General features: G+C 34.3%; 1 protein-coding gene across 1 annotated transcript in view; it reads left to right on the top strand.

Annotated features, from left to right (window-relative positions):
• Positions 1 to 21968, top strand: part of TOP2B (DNA topoisomerase II beta) — an 82554-nt gene that overhangs the window by 30834 nt on the left and 29752 nt on the right. Inside the window, exons 6-21 of the mRNA XM_031940373.1 lie at positions 2656 to 2753; positions 3387 to 3599; positions 3910 to 4083; positions 5557 to 5658; positions 5740 to 5877; positions 6996 to 7134; positions 7921 to 8078; positions 8169 to 8294; positions 11975 to 12085; positions 12172 to 12277; positions 12442 to 12551; positions 12898 to 12990; positions 13082 to 13196; positions 17421 to 17542; positions 17779 to 17927; positions 18627 to 18858. Of these exons, the coding sequence (XP_031796233.1) occupies positions 2656 to 2753; positions 3387 to 3599; positions 3910 to 4083; positions 5557 to 5658; positions 5740 to 5877; positions 6996 to 7134; positions 7921 to 8078; positions 8169 to 8294; positions 11975 to 12085; positions 12172 to 12277; positions 12442 to 12551; positions 12898 to 12990; positions 13082 to 13196; positions 17421 to 17542; positions 17779 to 17927; positions 18627 to 18858 (2186 nt within the window). The remainder of the gene's footprint in view (positions 1 to 2655; positions 2754 to 3386; positions 3600 to 3909; positions 4084 to 5556; positions 5659 to 5739; positions 5878 to 6995; positions 7135 to 7920; positions 8079 to 8168; positions 8295 to 11974; positions 12086 to 12171; positions 12278 to 12441; positions 12552 to 12897; positions 12991 to 13081; positions 13197 to 17420; positions 17543 to 17778; positions 17928 to 18626; positions 18859 to 21968) is intronic.

Here is a 21968-nt window from a genome sequence, read left to right as displayed (position 1 = left end):
ATTTTAGTCACTATATTTATATAATTCAAACTTGTTTCTGCTATTCACATTTCCACCAACAGTGCTTAGTATGCCTATCTTCCCCTTCAACACTGATTATTGCTTTCTTAGGTCATCTTGGCCAGTTGGCTTATTAGTGAGATGTGAAATCTTAAGAGTTGTTTTGATTTACCTTTCTCCTTTTTATTAGGGATTTTGAATCTTTTGTGGTTGTAGATACTTTGCAGTTTTTCAATAACAATTTATTCATATTCTTTGACCACATCTTTTGGAGAATAGCATTTTGTGTTGTCAGTTGTTTATGTCATGGATATAAAATTTTTGTTGGAAAAATTTAATATAAAGATTTCACTCCTTCTCCTCTCCCCCATTTGACCACTTCCCTTCTCATTCTAGGTGCTCAGTTTTGTCTTCAGAAGCTTTCCAGTTGCTTGTAATTAAAGTTCTGTCTCTTTTTAAAAAATCTCTTGTAATTGCTTCTGTCTCTTGTTTGGCTAAGAAGTCATCTCCTATCCTAGATGTGAAAGGGATTTGACTTCTTTTTAAAATTTTTTCATAGTAGGATTTTTCATTTTACAGTCACATTTCCATTTAGAATGTATTATAGAATGTAGTGGGACATATTGGTCTCAGCTTAAGTTCAATTAGACTGTTTTCTAGTTTTCTCAGCAGGTTTTGTCAAATAGGGAACTCTTTGCTAAGTCATTTTATGTTTTCTATTTTATCCAATACTGGATTATTGAGTGATATTGTTTATGATTCTCCCTTGCCTACTCTGTTCCATTGATCTGCCTCTATTTTAAAAAGAGTACCAGATAGTTTTAATGACTTCTGCTTTACAGTATGGTTTAAGGTCTGAAACATTTTCTTATCAGCTACCAGATAGTTTTAATGACTTCTGCTTTACAGTATGGTTTAAGGTCTGAAACATTTTCTTATCAGCTATTTTTAATATGTTTATTTCGAGAAATTAAAAACTAGAAAATACAAATATTTCAGGCAAAGTTAAAGGTGAGTCATGTGATGGTCATGTGTACACTTTTAATTTTTTTTTCCTTAATAAAGTTGGTTTTGCTACTTCCTTGTAGCTCATGAATAATAAACTGGGGAAGTAGTGAACATTATGTTTATAATATAGGAGTGAATGAATGTTGATAGAAAATATACATTTAATGAACTTCATATGTTCACATGTTCAAATAGATTGATATTTAAAACATTTAGTATGTATGTTCAAAATTGATATAAAGATGACAATGTCTATATAACCATTTTACTTTTGTACTTCACTAACTTGTGATTTCTGTTCACTTCTTGTCTGGATTATTGTAATTGCCTCATAATTGATTCTTCACATAGCTACCTAAGTGTTTTTCCTAAAATGCGGGTCTGACCTTATCACTCAATAAGTTGCGATGGCCCCTATCACCTCTAGTACCATGGAATAGAAATTCTTCTGTTTGCCGTGCTGTTCACCACCTGTTTCCAATTTATCTTTGCAGCCTTATTACATATTATTTTATGCACAGTGTGGTTCAATCAAACTGGATTTTTAATTGTTCTAAATATCTGACATGCCATCTTTTGTATCCAGCTATACCTTAAGCTTAGAATGTTCTCTCTCTTCTTTCCACTGCCTCTTGGTATCCCTATTTTCCTTCAAAGCTTAGCTCAGGTGCCTCTGTCTACATGAGGCCTTTTTATCTCCCACAACATATGAATCACCTCTATAAAACCCCATTAGATATGTTAGAATATATCTAATTCATATATATTTTGTGTGTGTGTGTTTCACACACACACACACACACACACATATACACGTTTGTCTCTCTTGGTGGAATATAAGCTTCTTGAGGGCAATTACTTGCCTTCAGTGGGAGGCAGAAGAAACGGTAGCTTATCCTTTGAAAAATAAGAAGTCACTGAAGTTTTTTGAGAGTAAGAGCAATATGTCCTTGGCTTCAGCCTATTCTACCTATTCATATATGATGCCTGTCAGCCAGACTGAACTGGCTATTCTCATATGGGCTAGTTTCAGTGACTACATCCCTGAGATGAATAAGCTGTCTCACATCCCTTCTTTTCTCTAGCATTTCCTCCTCAAAGCTTTTCCTGATTTCTCAAAAACCATCAAGTTTTGTTTCTTTTACTCCTGTATGATGGTAGCACAGTTGGAAGGTCCCTCAACTTAGACTCAGAGGACTAGAGGAGTGCCTACTGTGTGTCTTTGGGCCAGGGACTTTCTCCTCTTTGGTCTTAGAGATGGACTTGCTTCTCTTTAAAGTGGAAAGGGGGTTCTTGGGATAGATGACTAAAGCCCCTGCTAGTTGTGAAGTTTGGTCCTGTGAGGCAAAGGAGGACCCCTTACTTGGCAAATTTTATTTTAGAAAATAGTTTTGGGACACCAAGAAGCAAGGTAAGAGAATGGTCCATTTTCCCAGAGCTAATATGTATCCAAGATAAGATGTTTACCTAGGTTTTACTGATTCCAATATCAACTCATTGTTCACTACGCTACTTTTCTTTGAAATATTCAAATCTTGATTTGCAAAATAAAACATGAAATAAACTTGTTTAGAACTTATGATAGCCAGTTTGAGGTTCCCTTTAAAATTGTTTCATTAGAACTTTCTCATTTAATTGTTCTTACAGGTGGTCGAAATGGTTATGGTGCAAAACTTTGTAATATTTTCAGTACAAAATTTACAGTTGAAACTGCTTGTAAAGAATATAAACATAGTTTTAAACAGGTATGTGTACTTAGAAAATGAATCACTTATCTTTTTTTTTTTTTTTTTTTAAGAAATTTAAGCCAGTTCTACATTTAGATAAAATAAACATTATACAAGTTGAAAGTGATATTACTGCTTCATAATCTTCTCTCTAAACATATGATATTTGGAGTAACTTTTGTTTTTTTAAAGCATGGTTAACAGGGTGAGATAGTTTCAAAATAACTGGAAGAAATGTAATGACACCCAGATTCTTTTTTATGCCTCTGGTATTTTGTTTAATTTCTCTGGGATCCTTGGGATATAATGTTTTATATCATATAGTGTTTTTTATTATAGAGGTTTTTTTTTTTGTTTCAAAGATAACTATTTTGAAATTTTTCACTATAAAATATTGCATTTTCAATGAAAAATTAATGTTTTTAAGCTATATAAATTGCTCTCCTGTTTTTTAGTAATCAAGTGAAAATAGTATTTAAAGTTAAAAATGTAAGATGTATGAAACTAATTTATTTGCTTTAATATGGAAAAAAATGAATATACTTAAGTTCAGGAACTTGTCTTCTCTTCCATAAAATTTGACAAGGTATATTTTTGTTATTTGTGCTTAAAACATAGAAAAGGCTTTAATAATGTTTGAATTTTTTAAAGACCTGGGTGAATAATATGATGAAGACTTCTGAACCCAAAGTTAAATACTTTGATGGAGATGACTATACATGTATAACATTCCAACCGGATCTGGCAAAATTTAAGATGGAAAAGCTTGACAAGGATATTGTAGCCCTCATGACTAGAAGAGCCTATGACTTGGCTGGTTCATGCAAAGGAGTCAAAGTCATGTTTAATGGGAAGAAGTTGCCTGTAAGTCTCACGGTTTATCTAATCAGTCTTAATTATGTAAATACTTCTGAAATCAACTTATTGATCTAGCTTTTGATTTATTTGCTCTTCCTTTCACTTGCTACTAGAAATCAGTGGCTGTGGGGAAAAGACAGGACAGCTTCACACAGTTCTAGAAGTATGACAAAAAAGGGAGGGAAGAATCTTTTGGGAGGAGCTCCACTGATAGTAAGAGGGAGGCAATGCAGAAAGATATGGTATCTATTGTCATGTGTACTTGATGCTCTAGTGTGACCATGTAGGATTAAACAACTGTTTTTGGGTTTTATAGGTAAATGGATTCCGCAGTTATGTAGACCTTTATGTAAAGGACAAATTGGATGAAACTGGGGTTGCCCTGAAAGTTATTCATGAACTTGCAAATGAAAGATGGGATGTTTGTCTTACATTGAGTGAAAAAGGATTCCAGCAAATCAGCTTTGTAAATAGTATTGCTACAACAAAAGTGAGTAAATATACAAATATTGCACTACTCAATCAGGATGGGAATAATGCTTGGATCCATCACTTAAGAACAACTAGGAAGCACAGTAGATGGAGCAGTGGAGAGTCAGCAAGACTTATTTTCATGAGTTCAAATCTCTCAGATGCTTTCAAGCTATGTGACTCTAGGCAAGCCATTTAACCAGTTCCTTATCTGTAAAATAAACTGGAAAAGGAAATGGCAAACCATTCTAGTATCTTTGCCAAGAAAACCTCAAATGGGATCAGAGAATCAGACTTAACTGTAAAAAAACAAACATTGTCATTTAAATTAAAAAAAAAATCTTACTGTCTTGTATAACAAACTAGTAAAAATAACTTTTTTAAGTCATGATCAAAACTGATTTTCTATGAATTAGTCTATTGAGTCAAGAAGTCGATTGAGGTCTTAATACTTTAAAGTGTTGCATTTTTTAATTAGCATGTGCCATTAAATTATGAAATTTAGAATAATTGAAAATTTTCCTTCTGACTTTTGAATGAGTCTAGTCAGTTTAGAATTATTCAAAAGTGATGATCCATTTTATGGATTTTCTAGTCCCTCTATTGTCTTTCTCATTGCTTTTTGGTATTTGATTGTTTTGTTGTTTACATGAAGCCATTAGATTAACAAGGAAAAGTTAAACAATGAAACATAGGCTTTCCAATTACTCTGCTAAATATCATATCTGATAAGTATTTGTTAGTGTATGAAGCTAAAAACAGCAAGTAAGATGAACAATTTGAGGTTATTGTCTTGGTTTTGTTTGTTACTTATATGATAGCTGACCTCTAAATGAAACACTGTATGTTTTGTACAACTTTAGAGGAGCTTCATGTTCTCTGTACAATATCATTTAACTTTTATTGTACTCTATAACTGGAGATGAGCTTATCGCATATTTAAAAAAGGGTCAAACAGCTGCTAATCTCCAGCCCAGTCATGGGGGACAGAGCTGAAGGTCCATGGTGGACTCAGCCTGGGCGGCCTCCTGGAGATGAGCTGGCATTGGGAGAGGCATGAAGTAATATCAGTTCATCTGGAAAACAAAACAAAACAAAAAACAAAAGCAAAGGATTTTAGTGGCTTATGAAAAAAAAGTACAAAGAGTAGACACTGATTGGTTAAAGTTCTAAACATTAGCTTTCTTTAGGAAAAATCAGTGTTAAATTATATTTAGACTTTGACTGTGATTTCCCAAGGGTTTTTGCACTGTTAAGCAAGAATGATTCTGGCTCACTTTTCCTTGCTTTGTCTTTTAGACAGGAAAGGGTAAAAGGTTGGCTTTGATCCTATGGAGCACTAGGCCAAGAGAGTGTGCAATTGAATTGCTTGTTTGACTTTCTGTTTCTTTTGGGAGCCTTCCCTGACTTTTAATAACTAATACTTTGGAAATCTTGAATATGTATCAACTTTGATATTGGAAAGCTTGAAAATCCTTTCTCTCTTTTTAAGGGTGGAAGACATGTAGATTATGTGGTGGATCAAATCGTTGGCAAACTCATTGAAGTAGTCAAGAAAAAGAACAAAGCTGGAGTATCAGTGAAGCCATTTCAAGTAAGTAGTGTCTAACACATACCCTAAATCCCTGAAAAATTATGAAGAATTTTCAACACTGTGTTTTTTTCCTCTTAACAGGTAAAAAACCACATATGGGTTTTTGTCAATTGTCTTATTGAAAATCCAACTTTTGATTCTCAGACAAAGGAAAACATGACTCTGCAACCCAAAAGCTTTGGGTCTAAGTGTCAGCTATCTGAGAAATTTTTCAAAGCAGTGAGTAGAACAATCCTTTATTTACTTTTTTTTAAAATAGGGAAACATGGCAATTGATTATCTAATTTACTACTTGATCATCTCTCTCCTCTTCCCTGAGTCTGGATTGTCACTCAAGGCTCTGTCCTGAACCACCTTCTCTTTCTGTGCTGTTTGATTTGATATCCTTACATCCACATGTTCAGTGGTCATCTACACAAATGATTCCAAATCTTTCACTTTACACACACACAACACACACACACACACACACGTGCATGCACATAACTACTTGGATGTCTCATTGCCATCTTAAAAATATCTTCATAGAAGAACTCATTATTTCCCCCATCCAAACTTACCCTTTCCGCAAACTTCTGCCTTTTTGTTGTGGACACTACCAGGTTTATAATTTTGAAGTCATCTGTGGTTCTCGTCCAATTTTTAAAATAATTTTTAAGTGTTTTGAAATTGTTTATATTTATTTCTTTTTCAAACAACACCATTACTTCCCGGTGACTATCTTTTTGTCTTCTGTCTTTGTCATGCTAACACCAAGCAAATTCATGTTGTAATGTTAAAAATTTGGCAGTTAGGAGAACTAAATTCCCACCCAATGTTATTCATTCCTCTGCTACATACATCTCTAGCAAATGAGAATTTGTCTAGTCTTACTGATTCCCTCTGTATATTGTCAGCTCTTTCAAGTAGGAATTATTTCATTCTTTATACTTACATCCTCAGAGCTTAGCACAAGACTTAGAGGAGAATTTCAAATCTAATCAGGCACTGGCTGGTACTTCATCTCGCTCAGGTTCAGTTTCCTTGTCTGAAAAATGGGAATAATATCAGTGTCTATCTGCTAGGGTTGCTGTAACGATCCAATGAGATAACCTGTAGAAAGTGTTCTGCAAATTTTTAGCACTACATAGAAATCCCCTTGTGTTGATTGAGTCTTTCTCTATAATTTTCACCTCACAGGACATACACACGTTTGCTGATACTTAATAAATGTGTGTTGAATTGAAAGGGCAGAGGTTAGATATAAGTGAGTGCTTTAGAATCCCAAATAACATGTTTATAAATTAGCTAAATATTTTCAAATGATCCAGTAGGGAAATAAATCCTTTTCTTTTTAGGCTTCCAACTGTGGTATTATAGAAAGTATTCTGAACTGGGTCAAATTTAAAGCTCAGACTCAACTGAACAAGAAGTGTTCCTCAGTAAAATACAGTAAAATCAAAGGCATTCCCAAACTGGATGATGCGAATGATGCAGGTACGAAAGACCAGTTTACTTGTATATTTTTACTATTACAAATTCAAGATTTTCTTGTTCAAATTCTTTAGGAAATGAGGTATTTGAATAAATCAAATTTTATCCAATTTCTTGAACAAGAAATTGAACTATCTGGATTGCTAATTTTTTTTTTTTTACTGAACTACAGTTCATTTGAAGACACAAAAATTATAACAAAACTTAATTTTTCTGACCTTAGAAAGCAATTAAGGAACTTAGAGTGCTATGGGATCATTCTAGACCTTATTGTACTCATCTAATTAAATAAGGTTGTATAAAATTGTATCTAAGATTCTTACCAGTGCTAAAATTTGATGATTTTATCTTCATAGCTATTAGTGTTAAATTAAATACTTTGAATCAATTAAAATTTAATCAGATTTGGTCATTATCATAATTTGTTCAAAATTTTCTATGCACTTGAAAATTAGAATATATGCTTAATACTTATGTGTAATATAAAGAATATTGTTATTCTCCTATTTCTATACCTGATCTCCAAGATACCAGTTCAGTTTTTTAAAAGTCTACTTGAGCAGTAAAGATACGATTTGAGAAAGAAACCATAGGTTTTTAAAAGTAAACAATAAAGAAAAATTATATATGTTTGTAATTAATCATTTTCATAATTTTTATTATTAATAGAGAATTGTTTACTGAATAAATATGGTTCTCCAGTGTTTTCATATTTTCAAAGCATAAGATATTTATTTTTTTCTCTAGTGAATCTTCCCTTTGACTTGTTCTTTTTTCCTCTTTTGTAAGGTGGCAAACATTCCCTAGAGTGTACACTCATATTAACAGAAGGAGATTCTGCAAAATCATTAGCAGTTTCTGGGTTAGGTGTGATTGGACGAGACAGATATGGAGTCTTTCCACTTAGGGGTAAAATTCTTAATGTTCGAGAAGCTTCACATAAACAGGTAAAGATATTAAATAACTATTATATTTATATGATATAAATTGTACTTTATTTGTTATTCACTTTACTGAATACCAACATTTTTACACAGATTATGGAAAATGCAGAAATCAACAACATTATTAAAATAGTTGGTCTTCAGTATAAGAAAAGTTATGAAGATGCAGAATCTCTGAAAACCTTACGTTATGGAAAAATTATGATTATGACTGATCAGGTACATTTTAAAAGCTATCACTTAATTATAATGTCCTTTGGTCAAGTTATTAAGGTCTTTATTTTGTGAGCTTACTCTTGGCTATTAGCATATTTAATTTTTGTTCAGAATACATTTTTCACTATCTAACTTATTCAATGACACTTAACCTTTATAACTAGTTAATATTATACATAAAGATATATGTGTATGTGTATATATATATATATATATATGTATGTATGTATCTTAAATGATGTGCATAGTTAGTATCGGCTGATTTTTTTAAGTCATGGGTGAAGAATGCCATCTATACAGTACTTGAAGTGAGAAAAGCGAACCAATAAAATCAAGAATTCAGAGGCAGTACAGTGTGGAGTAGGGAGGGACAATGGGGCACCAGTGGGTACCTGTAAGGGGTTTTATTGCTTGGAAGTGAAATTAGGCAGGGCAGCAGATGCAAGAGTCTTGGTTCTGCCCTCTCTAAAGGAAGATTGGTCTTCTATCCTCCAGCTCTCCAACACAGGGAGAAGAGGCTGAGGGAGTAATATCAGGTTGGGTTTGAGTTAGTTGACAGCAAGGGGAGAGTAGAAGCGATGGGAAGGGGCATCTTGTTCCACAGAAGTGAAATCAGACTGCACTGATTGCAAAGGGGAACTTTATCTTTGTCAGATCCAGCCCTCTGTCTGACCCTTTGATTCTTTCCCTTTTATCTTCTGAAGGTTGTTCCCACTCTCATTTCCATTTTGTCTTTCACCTTCAGTCCTTCCAGGTTTCTTGGTTACAAACACTCTTATATCTCTCTTGTTAAAACATCTTCACTTGATCTGATCTATCATCCCTAACTATTGGCTCCTTTCTTCCTCTTTTCAGCTGAATTCCTTGAGGAAGACAATTGTCTACACTAAGTGCCTTTCCTTCTCTTCTCTTCTCTTCTCTTCTCTTCTCTTCTCTTCTCTTCTCTTCTCTTCTCTTCTCTTCTCTTCTCTTCTCTTCTCTTCTCTCTCGGTTTTAATACCTACCTCCACTTCCCCCACAATCTATTTTCCGATGTCAGCATTCATCTCAAAAAGTTCTCTCCAACATTACCAGTGGTTTCAAATCTAATCTTCATCCTTCTTGACCTCAGTACAGGCTTTGAAATCAGCAGTCACCATCTTTTGGATAGGCTCTGCCCTTTTTCCTAACCCTTGTCTTAGTGCTGACCACTTCTTGTCCCCTTTGCTGGATCTTCATGCATCTGGAAGGGGGATGTTGCACCTTAAGGCTTTGTCAGTCACAAACATTCATTAAACATTTGCTCTGTGGTAGGAAGACAAAGGTAAGTTTTCAAAGAGCTTGCAGTCTGATGAGGGAAACAACATACAAACAACTATAGACTAATGAATTCTAAAATAATTAACAGAGAGAATTAAAGCATTAAAGAAGATCAGGAGAGACTTCCTTTAGAGATAGAATTTTGAGCTGGGACTTAAAGGAAGCCAGGAATACCAAGAAGGGCAGTGTTCCAGGCTTGGGGGACAGCCAGAGAAAATGTCCAGGATTGGAGAAGGGCTGTGTGGTCAAGGAATTGCTAGGGAGTTGGCATCATTGGTATTGCCCTGATTCTTCTCTCTCCCTTCAAGCTGTCTGTCTTGTTAATCTCATCAGCCTCCATGGGTCAAGGATCATTTTGAAGAACCTGATTCTCATGTCTCTCCCTTCCTCTTCCCCCCATTTCTTTCTGATCTACAGACTCACATCACCAACTATCTTTTGGATATTTCAAATTATATATCTTACAGGCACCTCAAACTCAACATGTCTAAAATAGGGTTCATTCTCTTTTTACCAAGGTCCTCCCTTTTCTTGCAAGCTTCTTGTTAGTGTGAGGAGTCTCCTTCCAGTTCCTCTGCTCTCCCTGGCAGCATCAGTGACCTGGTCAGCCCCTCTTGCCCTTGCGTCCCTCCTATCCTGGTAGTTTTCCCTTCTCTGCACTCAGACAGCCGTCTCCTCATGACAGATCTCTGGTGTCATGCCCAGACTATAGCATCAGCTTCTCAGGAGTCCTCTCAGTCCTCTCCATGTTCCAGCCCACACTCACTCCACTAGCGCCTCTTCTGGATTGTTGAAGGCTCTTCACGACCTCATCCTGGTCTCCTCATGCTTTAGGATGAGTTGTCATTGGCCTCCTGACTGTTCTTGACCCAGGATAATCCATCACCGGACTCTGACTCATTATTTGCCTTCATTTCTTGGCTCAACTCAAATTGTACTTTCTGTGGTCAGACTCTTCTGTTCCTCTAGTTCCTAGTAGCTTCCTTCTGACTTTGTGCTCCTAGGAGACACTTTATTTGGACACAGTGTCTTATGCCTTACCTCCATTAGATTTTGGCCTTCTTTAGAGCAGGTGCTCCATTTTTGTCTTTCTTTGAATCTTCAGGACTTGGTAAATCATAGGTGCATAATAAATGTTTGTTGGCTGATAGGCCAACTCTTCTTTTCTTTCTTTTTGCCCTCCTTTCCCCCAATCTGTCCCTTCCAACAACCCCTTAGAACAAATATAAGAGAGTGTGTTGCCATCAAAAAACCCCACAGAAATTGAAGTCAGGAGCCCTGCATTCCAGCATCAGCTCTGAACTCTTTTAAGCTTGTGTGACTGGGTTAAGTTATGATATCTCTAAATCTCAGCTTCCTTCTAGGAAAAATGAGAATGATATTTACATCTGTCTACCCATCTCAAAGAGTTGTTAAGAGAAAAGTGCTTTGTAATCCTTAAGATACTATATAAATATGAATTTTGATTGTTTTATGTTTCATTGACTATATATATTCACATATATGGAGCTTAAGTTAATAACAGAACAAACTAATACTAAGCAGCTTTCAATGGTATCAATATAAGAATGGGAGAAAAATTGAAATTTGTGGTGGTCCTTAATGCACCACATGATTTCTCTCTAGGATTGTTTCCAGTCATGATAGAGAGGGTTCACTGACTTGCAGGTAAAAGTAGCATTCTCATTGGGAAGGAAGATCATGAACTAGAAAATTCTTGTCTTCTAGAGGTTTCCTTTCCTAATAAAAAGTCACGACTAGTATGTCATCATATTTTGAATCCTTATGAGTTGGTTTTCATTTGTAAACTAAAATGAAACTCCAAATATTATTTTTGTTGTCATTAGGATTCATAGTTTCATTGGGTGCTTACTATGCTAATGAAAGCACAGGTCCAGTCAGCAATTTAGTTCTTTCAGTTCTTTCATGGGAGCTTTGTTTCACGGCTATTTCCTTGTTCATATCATGGAAGAATTGTTTTATGCCAAACTTCAAAAAATATCTTTCTTATCATATTTCCTATTTTGTTATTTAATATATTCTGTTACTTAAAGTAAAAAAATAATAATGATGATAACTAGCATTTATATAATACCTGTTATGTACCAGACACTGCCTTTGTCTTATTTGATTCTTACAACAATTCTGCAAGGTAGGTGCTATTATTATCACCATTCTGCAGTTGAGGAAACAGAGACAACAGAGACAAAGGGATTACTTCCTCATGGTCATATAGCTAGTAGGTTTTTGAAATGGGATTTGAAGTCAGGTATTCCTGATTCCAGCTCTAGTTTGTACCACCTGGTAAAACTCCCTATTTATTTCTTTAAAAAATTGCCTTTTCTAAAATTTTTGTATTTTTTCTTAACTTTTATAATATTTAGGATCAAGATGGCTCTCACATAAAGGGCTTACTTATTAACTTCATTCATCATAATTGGCCTTCACTTTTGAAACATGGTTTTCTTGAAGAGTTCATCACTCCCATTGTAAAGGTACAGTTTACATTAAAAAACTTTTTAAAATAGTGCAGTTTTGAAGCCTAACAGACAAAGTGAATGTATTTGTTGTTATCTTTAAGGCAAGCAAAAATAAGCAGGAGCTTTCCTTCTATAGTATACCTGAGTTTGATGAGTGGAAGAAACATATAGAAAACCAGAAGGCCTGGAAGATAAAATACTACAAAGGTTTGTGTTTCAAGTCTTTTAAGTTACAGGAGACTGCTACTGTTTTTCATGTGGGTGTTCTAAGCAGTTTCTAATATTTCTTTAATAGAAAACTATTTTGAAGAACATTTTCTTTATGCTTCAGAACATATTATATTATGGATTTTTTTTCTCTCATTATGTAGGGTTGGGTACCAGCACAGCTAAAGAAGCAAAGGAATATTTTGCTGACATGGAAAGGCATCGGATTTTGTTTAGATATGCTGGTCCTGAAGATGATGCAGCTATTACTCTAGTATGACAATTAGCTCTTGCCCCTTCTTTCTTTTCCCCTTCTAGCTTCCTATTGCTTGACATATTACCTAAGAAAAAATTCCAACTCAAGGTCTAATAACTTTTTCAGGCTGTGTATTATAGAGACATCATAAATTGCTTGATATTTTATTATAAAAGCCCTCTTGGATATTAAAACTAACTTAGCAGTATAAGATGCATTATAGTAGAAATATAATTCCCTGCCAACAGAAAAACAAAAGAAATTCCTAGTAAGAAATTTTAGTTAGGGTTTTTATCATTATTAAATTTAGTTTTGGCAAATGAAAGCTCAATTTTACTTAAATAACAATGAGCTCATATTTCAGGCATTCAGTAAGAAGAAGATTGATGACCGTAAAGAATGGTTAACAAATTTCATGGAAGATCGAAGACAGCGCAGGTTACATGGTCTGCCGGAGGTTAGTTGTGAAATGATAGTCTGTTGAGGGGGAAGTAAGAGTCAAAATGAATGCAATAATAATGATCATTATTATATACCTTTTCTCTTAGCAATTTTTATATGGTACAGCCACAAAGCATTTGACTTATAATGATTTTATCAACAAGGAGTTGATTCTTTTCTCAAACTCTGACAATGAAAGATCTATACCTTCTCTTGTTGATGGTAAGTTTCTTATTTATTTAAAAAAATATTGTCTAATTGTTCAATTAACAAACATTTATTAAATAATTGTTATGTGCCAGCCATGAAAATGAAACTGTTTCTGCCCTCAGGGAGTTTGAACCCAGTCAGGGGAAATAACGCATACATATATAAGTATATGAAAAAATATGTGCTTACTAAATATAAATTAGTTTCAAGGGAGAGGTACCTACAGTTGAAGGGGGGTGGTCAGGAAAGGCCTTGTGTAAGAGATGCCATTTGAGTGGAGTTTTGAAGGAAAGTAGGAATTACAGAAACTGAACTTAAAGAGTTGGAATACACTAGGCCTGCGGGGGTGGGGGTGGGAGGGTGGGAGGGGGGTGGAACATAAACTGCCCTGTAGAGGGAAGGTAAAATTTCTGATAGTTAAAGTTAAAATAAGGTCAAATATGCTGGACCAAAAAGTAAGGGGAGAAATCTAGAATAAGGGTAAGATTGACTTACATTGTGAAGAGCTTGAATGCCCCAAAGAGGAGCTTGTATTTCATCTTAGAGATAACATGAAGTCATTGGAGATTCTGGAGAAGGGATTTGCCCCGAACAATCCTGTGCTTTTGGTTTAGATCTTTTCGGGATTGTGGGGATAGAATGGAGAGGGGAGATAGCTAAGACCAATTAGGTAAACTTCTGAACAATCCTGTGCTTTTGGTTTAGATCTTTTCAGGATTGTGGGGATAGAATGGAGAGGGGAGATAGCTAAGACCAATTAGGTAAACTCCTGCAATAATCTTAAATGAGAGACAAGGTGGAGCTGAACCAGGATGCTGGCTGTGACTGGAGAAAAGAAGTCAGCTGCAAGAGATGTATAGAGAGAAGTGGCAAGATCTGATGTAGGATGAAGGAGAGGAGGAAATTGAATGTGATTTTGAGATCATATACCTGCGACACTGGGAGCATGGTGATATCCTTTCAGAAATATGGAAAAGGGATGGATTTCCAGAGAAAGAGAATAAGATGTGAGTTTGAGATGCTTATGAGGAGGTTTAAAATATCCCTTGGGCAGTTGGTATTGCAGACCACAATTCAGGGGAGAGAAATCCTGGGAAATCATCTTGGTTAAGAGGTTACTTAAACACTTGAAAGCAGAGAACTAGCAACAGAGAATGAGGAGGACCATTCAGACAGATAGGAGTTGTTATGGAAATCCAGAGAAGAGAACATCCAGGAAGGGGAGTGGTAGTCACCCCAGAGATTAAGGAAGATGAGAACTGAGGAAGGATCTCTGGATTTGGTAATTATAAAAGTCATTTCAAAGGAGTGAGAGAAGAAGCGTGCAGGTGATTACTATAGACCATGTTTGAGTATGAAAGGCCAGAGAGATTTACGATGAAACACTGGTGGCTTTGATAAGTTTTTCAAAGTGAGGTAGAACTGCATCAGGGAAGGAAACAGCAGATTGAAAAAGAGGATGAGAAAGGTGTGGGATATGAATGGTGGTGGGCATAATAGGTGGGAGGCGATGAGAGGGAATGAGAAAATAGAGATGTGTATCTGTTGTGGGGAATATGATTAGAGAACTGGAATACAAGTTGTCAAAAGTTTGCCTTGTAATAAAGAGGGTCGGACTGACATTTGTGACAGAAATCTGTAGCAGATCCAGGCAACTCGTTGTGGGAGATTTTTTCAATATTGTCCTGAAGCTGGCCTATAAATAGGAGCAAAAGTGTTAGCGGGACTTCTCCACAGTTGGGTATTCTCCCAAGCTTTCACCATATTTTGCTTTCTCACTTTCTTCTCTTCAGCAGAGTACTAGGGGTAAATTTGAAGTCATAATGAGGATGGACAATAGGTTTGGGAAAAGTAAAGTCATAGTGAGAAACAGAGTGATAAATGATTATGGATAAAAGAATTTCAGAATTCTTGATCATGGAAATAGATGGTGATGATGGGTAAGAATGTGACCATTTCACTATATGTGGCTGAGATTAAGTGAAGAGTAGGTCATGGAGTTGAGGGGATTGAAGTCTGAGGAGCCAGGGAATTAGAGGTACCATCAAAGTGTATATTGAGGTTCTAATATAAAGACAGGCTTTGGATGGAAAGAAATAATTTAAGCCAGGTACTGAACTCTTTGATGAATGGAGAATTATATAGGGCCTGTACATAACTGGACTCATGATTTAGATTAGATAGCATAAATCTTATGGAAGAAAGGGTGCTGAGTAAGGGGAGTTATAGGTAGGGGAAGATCTAGAAGAGACAGAAGGGAATAGTGAGGAATATGCAAGTAGATATAACCAATGTCAGAAAAGGATGGTCACAGGCACACTGTCTGATGAGGAGAGCCAGACCTTAGTGAGTGCCAAAAAATAGAATGGAGCATAAGAGGAACAAGTCTCAGTAATAAAAGGAAAGTTGGTTAACAGTTGAACAGGAGGCTTCTGGGAGGCACAGTGGAACAAAGGGTAGGCAGAGCTAGAATGGGACATGAGAGGGTTTTAACTGTTGTGGGTAGAGATTAGAAAGTGCTGGCAGTTCCAATGGTCTTATGATAGAGCCATCTGCATCCAGAAGGAGGACTATGGGGACTGAATGTGGATCACACCATATTGTGGTCACCTTTTTGTTATTGTTTGTTTGCTTGCTTTTTGTTTTCTTATTCAGTTTTTTCTCTTTTGATCTGATTTTTCTTGTGTAGCATGATAATTGTGGAAATATGTTTAGAAGAATTGCACATTTAAAATTTAAAAAAGAAAGTGCTGGCAATAGGAGGGCTAAAAGGGACATTAGACATCTAGACAATCTTTATCCCTAAGAATGGAAGAGCAAGAGGTTAGAATTCCCTGTCCCTTGGGATATAGCATTTTACCTTTTGTCTGGTGCTCATACTCTCAGGAGTATGTCAATTCTCTTTCGAGCATAAGAGAAGAAAGAAGATCAAGGGGCTTATTTTGGTGACTCTCCCTGTCAATGATGTTTTGGCAACACGAAATTTTTTTATTTGAATCTTTGGTCCTTAACTGGGTTGTGGAGGTGTCCTCAAGGTACAAGACCTAGTGCCTGTGACTCTAGTTCTGGTGACAGAGAAGACCTGTGATCTAAAGGAAAGGCCTTAAGTTAAATTATGGAGTCAAAAAGGGAACTGACACCATCTGTGGTTCATCTTTTTAAATTATGTACATTTATGTATATAAAATGTTTACTAGATGAGTTTAGATAATCCAGCTCTTATGACTAAAAACCATTACATTGAATTCCCAGTCCCTATATTTATGCACACCTGCATCTTTGATTTCCTTCACAAGCTAATTGTACAATAATTCAGAGTCTGATTCTTTTTGTACAGCAAAATAATGTTTTGGTCATGTATACTTATTGTGTATCTAAGTTATATTTTAATATATTTAACATCTACTGGTCATCCTGCCATTTAGGGGAGGGGGTGGGGGGGGGTAAGAGGTGAAAAATTGGAACAAGAGGTTTGGCAATTGTTAATGCTGTAAAGTTACCCATGTATATATCCTGTAAATTAAAGGCTATTAAATAAAAAAAAAAAATAAATAAAAAAAAAAATAAAAAAAAAAAGATAATCCAGCTCTTACTACCTGTTCACAAATAATTTGCTTTTCTGATTATCCCAGTGATACTCATCTCTTCTGCTAACTTATGTTCTTTATATTTTATATATTTCAAAGGTTCCAAAAATTGCTTTTCAAAGGAAAATGCAACCTTTTTTTGAAGGAAAGGACCATATATTACATTACATTCCCTTACAGTGATGGACACATAGTGGTTTTCCTGCTTTAAAGGCAAAAGAAATTTAAGATGACTTTTACCACTCTATGTTATTGTTTTGTTTAGAACCCAGGAATAACTAGCATTTTGTTCATATTTATATCTAGAAGCCCACAAAGAGATTTCTGGCATCAGTGGATAAGCCCATATCACTAGAAAAAAATTCTTTGTAATTGGTACTTTGCTTTTAGGATAAAGGGGAAAAGGGCAATTAATAAAGTAAATATATTAACTTAAGCTTTATGTATGGATCTTGTATTTATGGCACAAGTTCTCAATTTGAAGATAATTTGCTTATTTTTGTCTGTATTATGTTTATTCAAAATAAAACCACATTTGTCTTCTTTTTCTGAATGAGTAGAAAATTGTTGGTGTTAAATGCATTAAAGCCATCACTTTTAGTCATTTAAGAATTGTTTTCTTTTCTTTTCTTTTCTTTTTTTAAAATAGGCTTTAAACCGGGTCAACGAAAAGTTTTGTTTACCTGTTTTAAGAGAAATGATAAACGGGAAGTCAAAGTTGCTCAATTGGCTGGATCAGTTGCTGAGATGTCTGCTTATCATCATGGAGAAGTAAGTCTTAAGAAAATTGGAAGCAATTTCATTCTCTCATTTCAAATATGCATATTACTTACAGATATACATGGGGAAAAAGCTCAGTTAAAAATTCTTTGTTTAAAATAATGAGTTTTGGATTTAATAAAATAATAAATCATAGAAATTACAAGATAGTTGTTACCCATCTTAGGGAAAGTATCACTTGAAATTTAGATTAATAATCCTGTGTTTTCTGTGTTTCTGTTTTCTAGCAAGCTCTAATGATGACTATAGTCAATTTGGCCCAGAACTTTGTTGGAAGTAACAATATTAATTTGCTTCAACCTATTGGTCAGTTTGGAACTAGGCTTCATGGTGGGAAAGATGCTGCAAGCCCTCGTTATATTTTTACAATGTTAAGGTAACTTCTTAAATCCTAGTAGAATAAAAGATGTTTTGAGATTTGCTGAAATCAACCAAAAGATTAAACTTTTGCACGATGTGTTTTCCTTACTTTGTTGTTGTTTGAAGTTGTGTCTCTACTTAAGTGTCTTACTTGTACTCTGATACCCCATCATGGCAGAGAGGTAACCATGGATACTCGTTATGGGGCTATATTGGTGGGGGTCAGACTCTGGCAGGTCCTACCAAGTGGTCAACCATCCTTAGCAATGAACCTTCTGAAAATATATTATATATATATAAATATATTATAATAATATATTATTATTTCTGTTTAGAAGAATCCTTAGATTAGTCAGTGTGTTTTCAAATGAAGGATCATCAAGTGTTTAGAGTTAGTAGGTTTGGAGTTGGAAAGGACCATAGATTTGTCTCTTTCGATATTAAGTAGACAAACTAAAATTCTATTATTTTAACCTTTTATCTGGGTGAAAATATGTATTTGGAAATGAAAAAAATTAGTGTTTTATTATCTTATTCTAATTTTACTCATATAATTGAATATAAACAATAAGAGCTACAGACAATTATGTAAAAATTTTACACTAATAGACTCCTGAACAAAGGTAAATGTATAATTAAAATGTGAAGTGTGCACCTATTAATATTTTTTGTTATCAGAATCTCAACAGATATTCTATTTTCTGCTTATTTTTAGCACCTTATCAAGGCTACTTTTCCCTTCTGTGGATGACAACCTGCTTAAGTTCCTTTATGATGATAACCAGCGTGTAGAGCCTGAATGGTATATGCCCATAATTCCTATGGTTTTAATAAATGGTGCTGAGGGCATTGGTACTGGATGGGCCTGTAAGCTTCCCAACTATGATGCTAGAGAGATTGTGAACAATGTCAGAAGGATGTTGGATGGCTTGGACCCTCATCCCATGGTAATAAGTTAACATTTGTTAGACTATATTTCTTCTGGTTTAAAACACATATAATTATTTTGGAAAAAGTAGTACAGTTAGTTTTCTTTTCTGGGGCATGCTATACAAATAAAAGCTCTATTTATGAATTGATTTGATATGTATATTGCTAAAAACTGTTATTTGTTATAATGTGTGTCCAAGAAACAGTTATACAATATTAACTATATTTTGGAGATATAAAGATAACATTGTATCTTTTCTTTTGATAAATAATATTTTATTTTTTTTCAAATTACATGTAAAGATAGTTTTCAACATTCACTTTTTTATAAGCCATTTCAAATTTTTTCTCTCTTCCTCCCCACCCTCTTCCTCCCTAAGATGGCAAGCAGTCTGATATAGGTTATATATTATGTGCAACTAGGTAAACATATTTCCATATTGATTATGTTATGAAAAAAGAAACAGAACAAAAGGGAAAAGCCCCTCTCAACACACACACACACACACACACACACACACACACACACACAAAGTGAAAATAGAATGCTTTTATCTGTGTTCAGACCCCTTAGTTCTTTCTCCAGATGTGGATAGCAGCTTCTATTATGAGACTTTTGAACTTGTCTTGGATCATTGTATTACTAAGAAGAGCTAAGTCAATCATTGTGCAATGTTGGTTTTACTATATACTATATTTATATACTATATACTATATATTACTATATACTATATTCTGGTTCTCCTCTTTACTTGGCATCAGTTCATGTAAGTTTTTTCAGATTTTTCTGAAATCCACCTTCTCATCATTTCTTATAGCATAACAGTATTCCATTACATTTGTATACCAGTTTGTTTAGACATTCCATAATTGATGGGCATTCCTTCAATTTCCAATTCTTTGCCATCACAAAAAGAGGTGCTATAAATATTTTTATAGATGTAGGTCTTTTCCTCTTTTATATCATCTTTTTGGGATATAGACCAAGTAAGTGGTATTGCTGGATTAAAAGATATACACAATTTGATTGTCCTTTGGGCATAGTTTCAAGTTGCTCTCCATAATGGTTGGTCCAATTTACAACTTCACCAACAATGAATGCATTAGCGTCCCAATTGTCTTACATCTTCAACATTTATCATTTTCATTTTCTGTCACATTAGAAAATCTTATAAGTATGAGGTGATACCTCTAAAGTTATTTTCATTTACATTTCTCTAATCAATAATGATTTAGAGCATTTTAAAAATGTGGCTATGTATAGCTTTAATATCTTTATTGAAAAACTGCCTGTTTAGATCCATTGACCAATTATCAATTGGAGAATGACTTACATTCTTAGATTTTTGACTCATTTCTCTATATGTTTTAGATAGGAGGTTTTTATCAGAAACAATTGCTGTAAAAAGCGTTTGCCAATTTCTGCTTTCTTTCTAATCTTGGTTGCATGGGTAATCAAAATGATCAATTTTGCATTTGATAATGTTCTGTATCTCTTCTTTAGTCACAAATTATTCCCTTTTCCACAGATTTGACAGGTAAACAATTTCTTGCTCTTCTAATTTGCTTATGGTATCACTCTTTATGTCTAAATCATGTAACCATTTTTACCTTATCTTGGCATGAGGTGTGAGATGTTTCTCTATGCCTAATTTCTGCCCTACTGTTTTCTAGTTTTCCCAGCAGTGTTTTGCCAAATAGTGACTTCTTATCCTAGAAGTCTTTGGGTTTATCAAACAGTAGATTTCTATAATTATTTACTATTGTGTTCCTAATCTAGTCCACTGATCTATTCCTGTTTCTTAGCCAATACCAAATAATCTTGATGATTGCTGCTTTGTAATAGTTTTGGATCTGGTATGGCTATTTCCATCTTTGCTTTTTTTCCCCATTAATTCCCTTTATATTTCTGACTTCAGATGAATATTTTCATTATTTTTTCTAGCTCTGTACAAATTTTTTTGGTAGTTTAATTTGTATGGCACTGGATAAGTAAATTATTTTAGGTAGAATTGTCATTTTTTTTTTTAAGTTTAGCTCAGCCTGCTCCTGAACAATTGATATTTTTCTAGTTGTGTAGGTCTGACTTTGTGCCATGACCATTTTGTAATTGTGTTCATATAGTTCTTAGGTTTGTCTTGGCAAGTAGACTCCAAAATATTTTTAAATTATCTCCAGTTATTTTAAAAGGGATTTCTCTTTATCTCTTCTTGCTGATCTTTATTGGTAGTATTTAGAAATGCTGATAATTTATGTGGATTTATTTTATATCCTACAACTTTGCTAATATTATTAATTATTTCAAGTAATTTTTAGTTGATTCTCTTAAATATACCATCGTCTTCTGCAAAGAGTGTTTTGTTTTCTCATTGCCTACTTTTATTCCTTCAATTTCTTTCTCTTCTCTTATTGCTATAGCTAACATTTCTAGTACCATTTTTAATAATTGTGGTGATCATAAGCATTCTTGTTTCACCCTTTTTTCATTGAGAAGGATTCTAGCTTATCCCCATTACAGATAAAGCTTGCTGGTAACTTTAGATAGATACTGCTTATCATTTTAAGGAAAGCTTCATTTTTCCTATATTCTCCAGTGTTTGGAATGAATTCTATATTTTGTCAAAAGCCTTTTTTGCATCTTTTCAGATAATTGTATGATTTCTGTTGGTTTTGTAATTGACATTGTCAATTATACAACTAGTTTTTCTAATATTGACCTAGTCCTGTATTCCTGATGTAAATCCCACCTGGTCATAGTGTAGTGTTGTGGTGATTACTTGATGTAATTTCTTAATTTATATTCTGATAATATTTTATTTAAAAATGTTGCATCAAAATTCATTAGGGAAACTGGTCTATAATTTTCTTTTTCTCTTTTTTTGTTCTTTCTGGTTTGAGTACATATTTGTGTCATAAAACAGAATTTGGTATTTTCCAAAAAAAAAAAAAATATATATATATATATATAGTATTGTAATTAATTGTTCTTTAAATGTTTGGTAGAATTCATTTGTAAAACCATCTGGTCCTGGAAATTTTTTCCTTAGGGAGTTCATTGATGGCTTGTTCGATTTCTTTTTTTCTAAAATGGTGTTATTTAAATATTTTAGTACTTTTTCTGTTAATC

The sequence above is a fragment of the Sarcophilus harrisii genome, chromosome 5, assembly GCF_902635505.1.
Source record: "Sarcophilus harrisii chromosome 5, mSarHar1.11, whole genome shotgun sequence".
Classification (NCBI taxonomy): Eukaryota; Metazoa; Chordata; class Mammalia; order Dasyuromorphia; family Dasyuridae; genus Sarcophilus; species Sarcophilus harrisii.
This window is presented reverse-complemented; position numbering and strand designations above follow the sequence as displayed.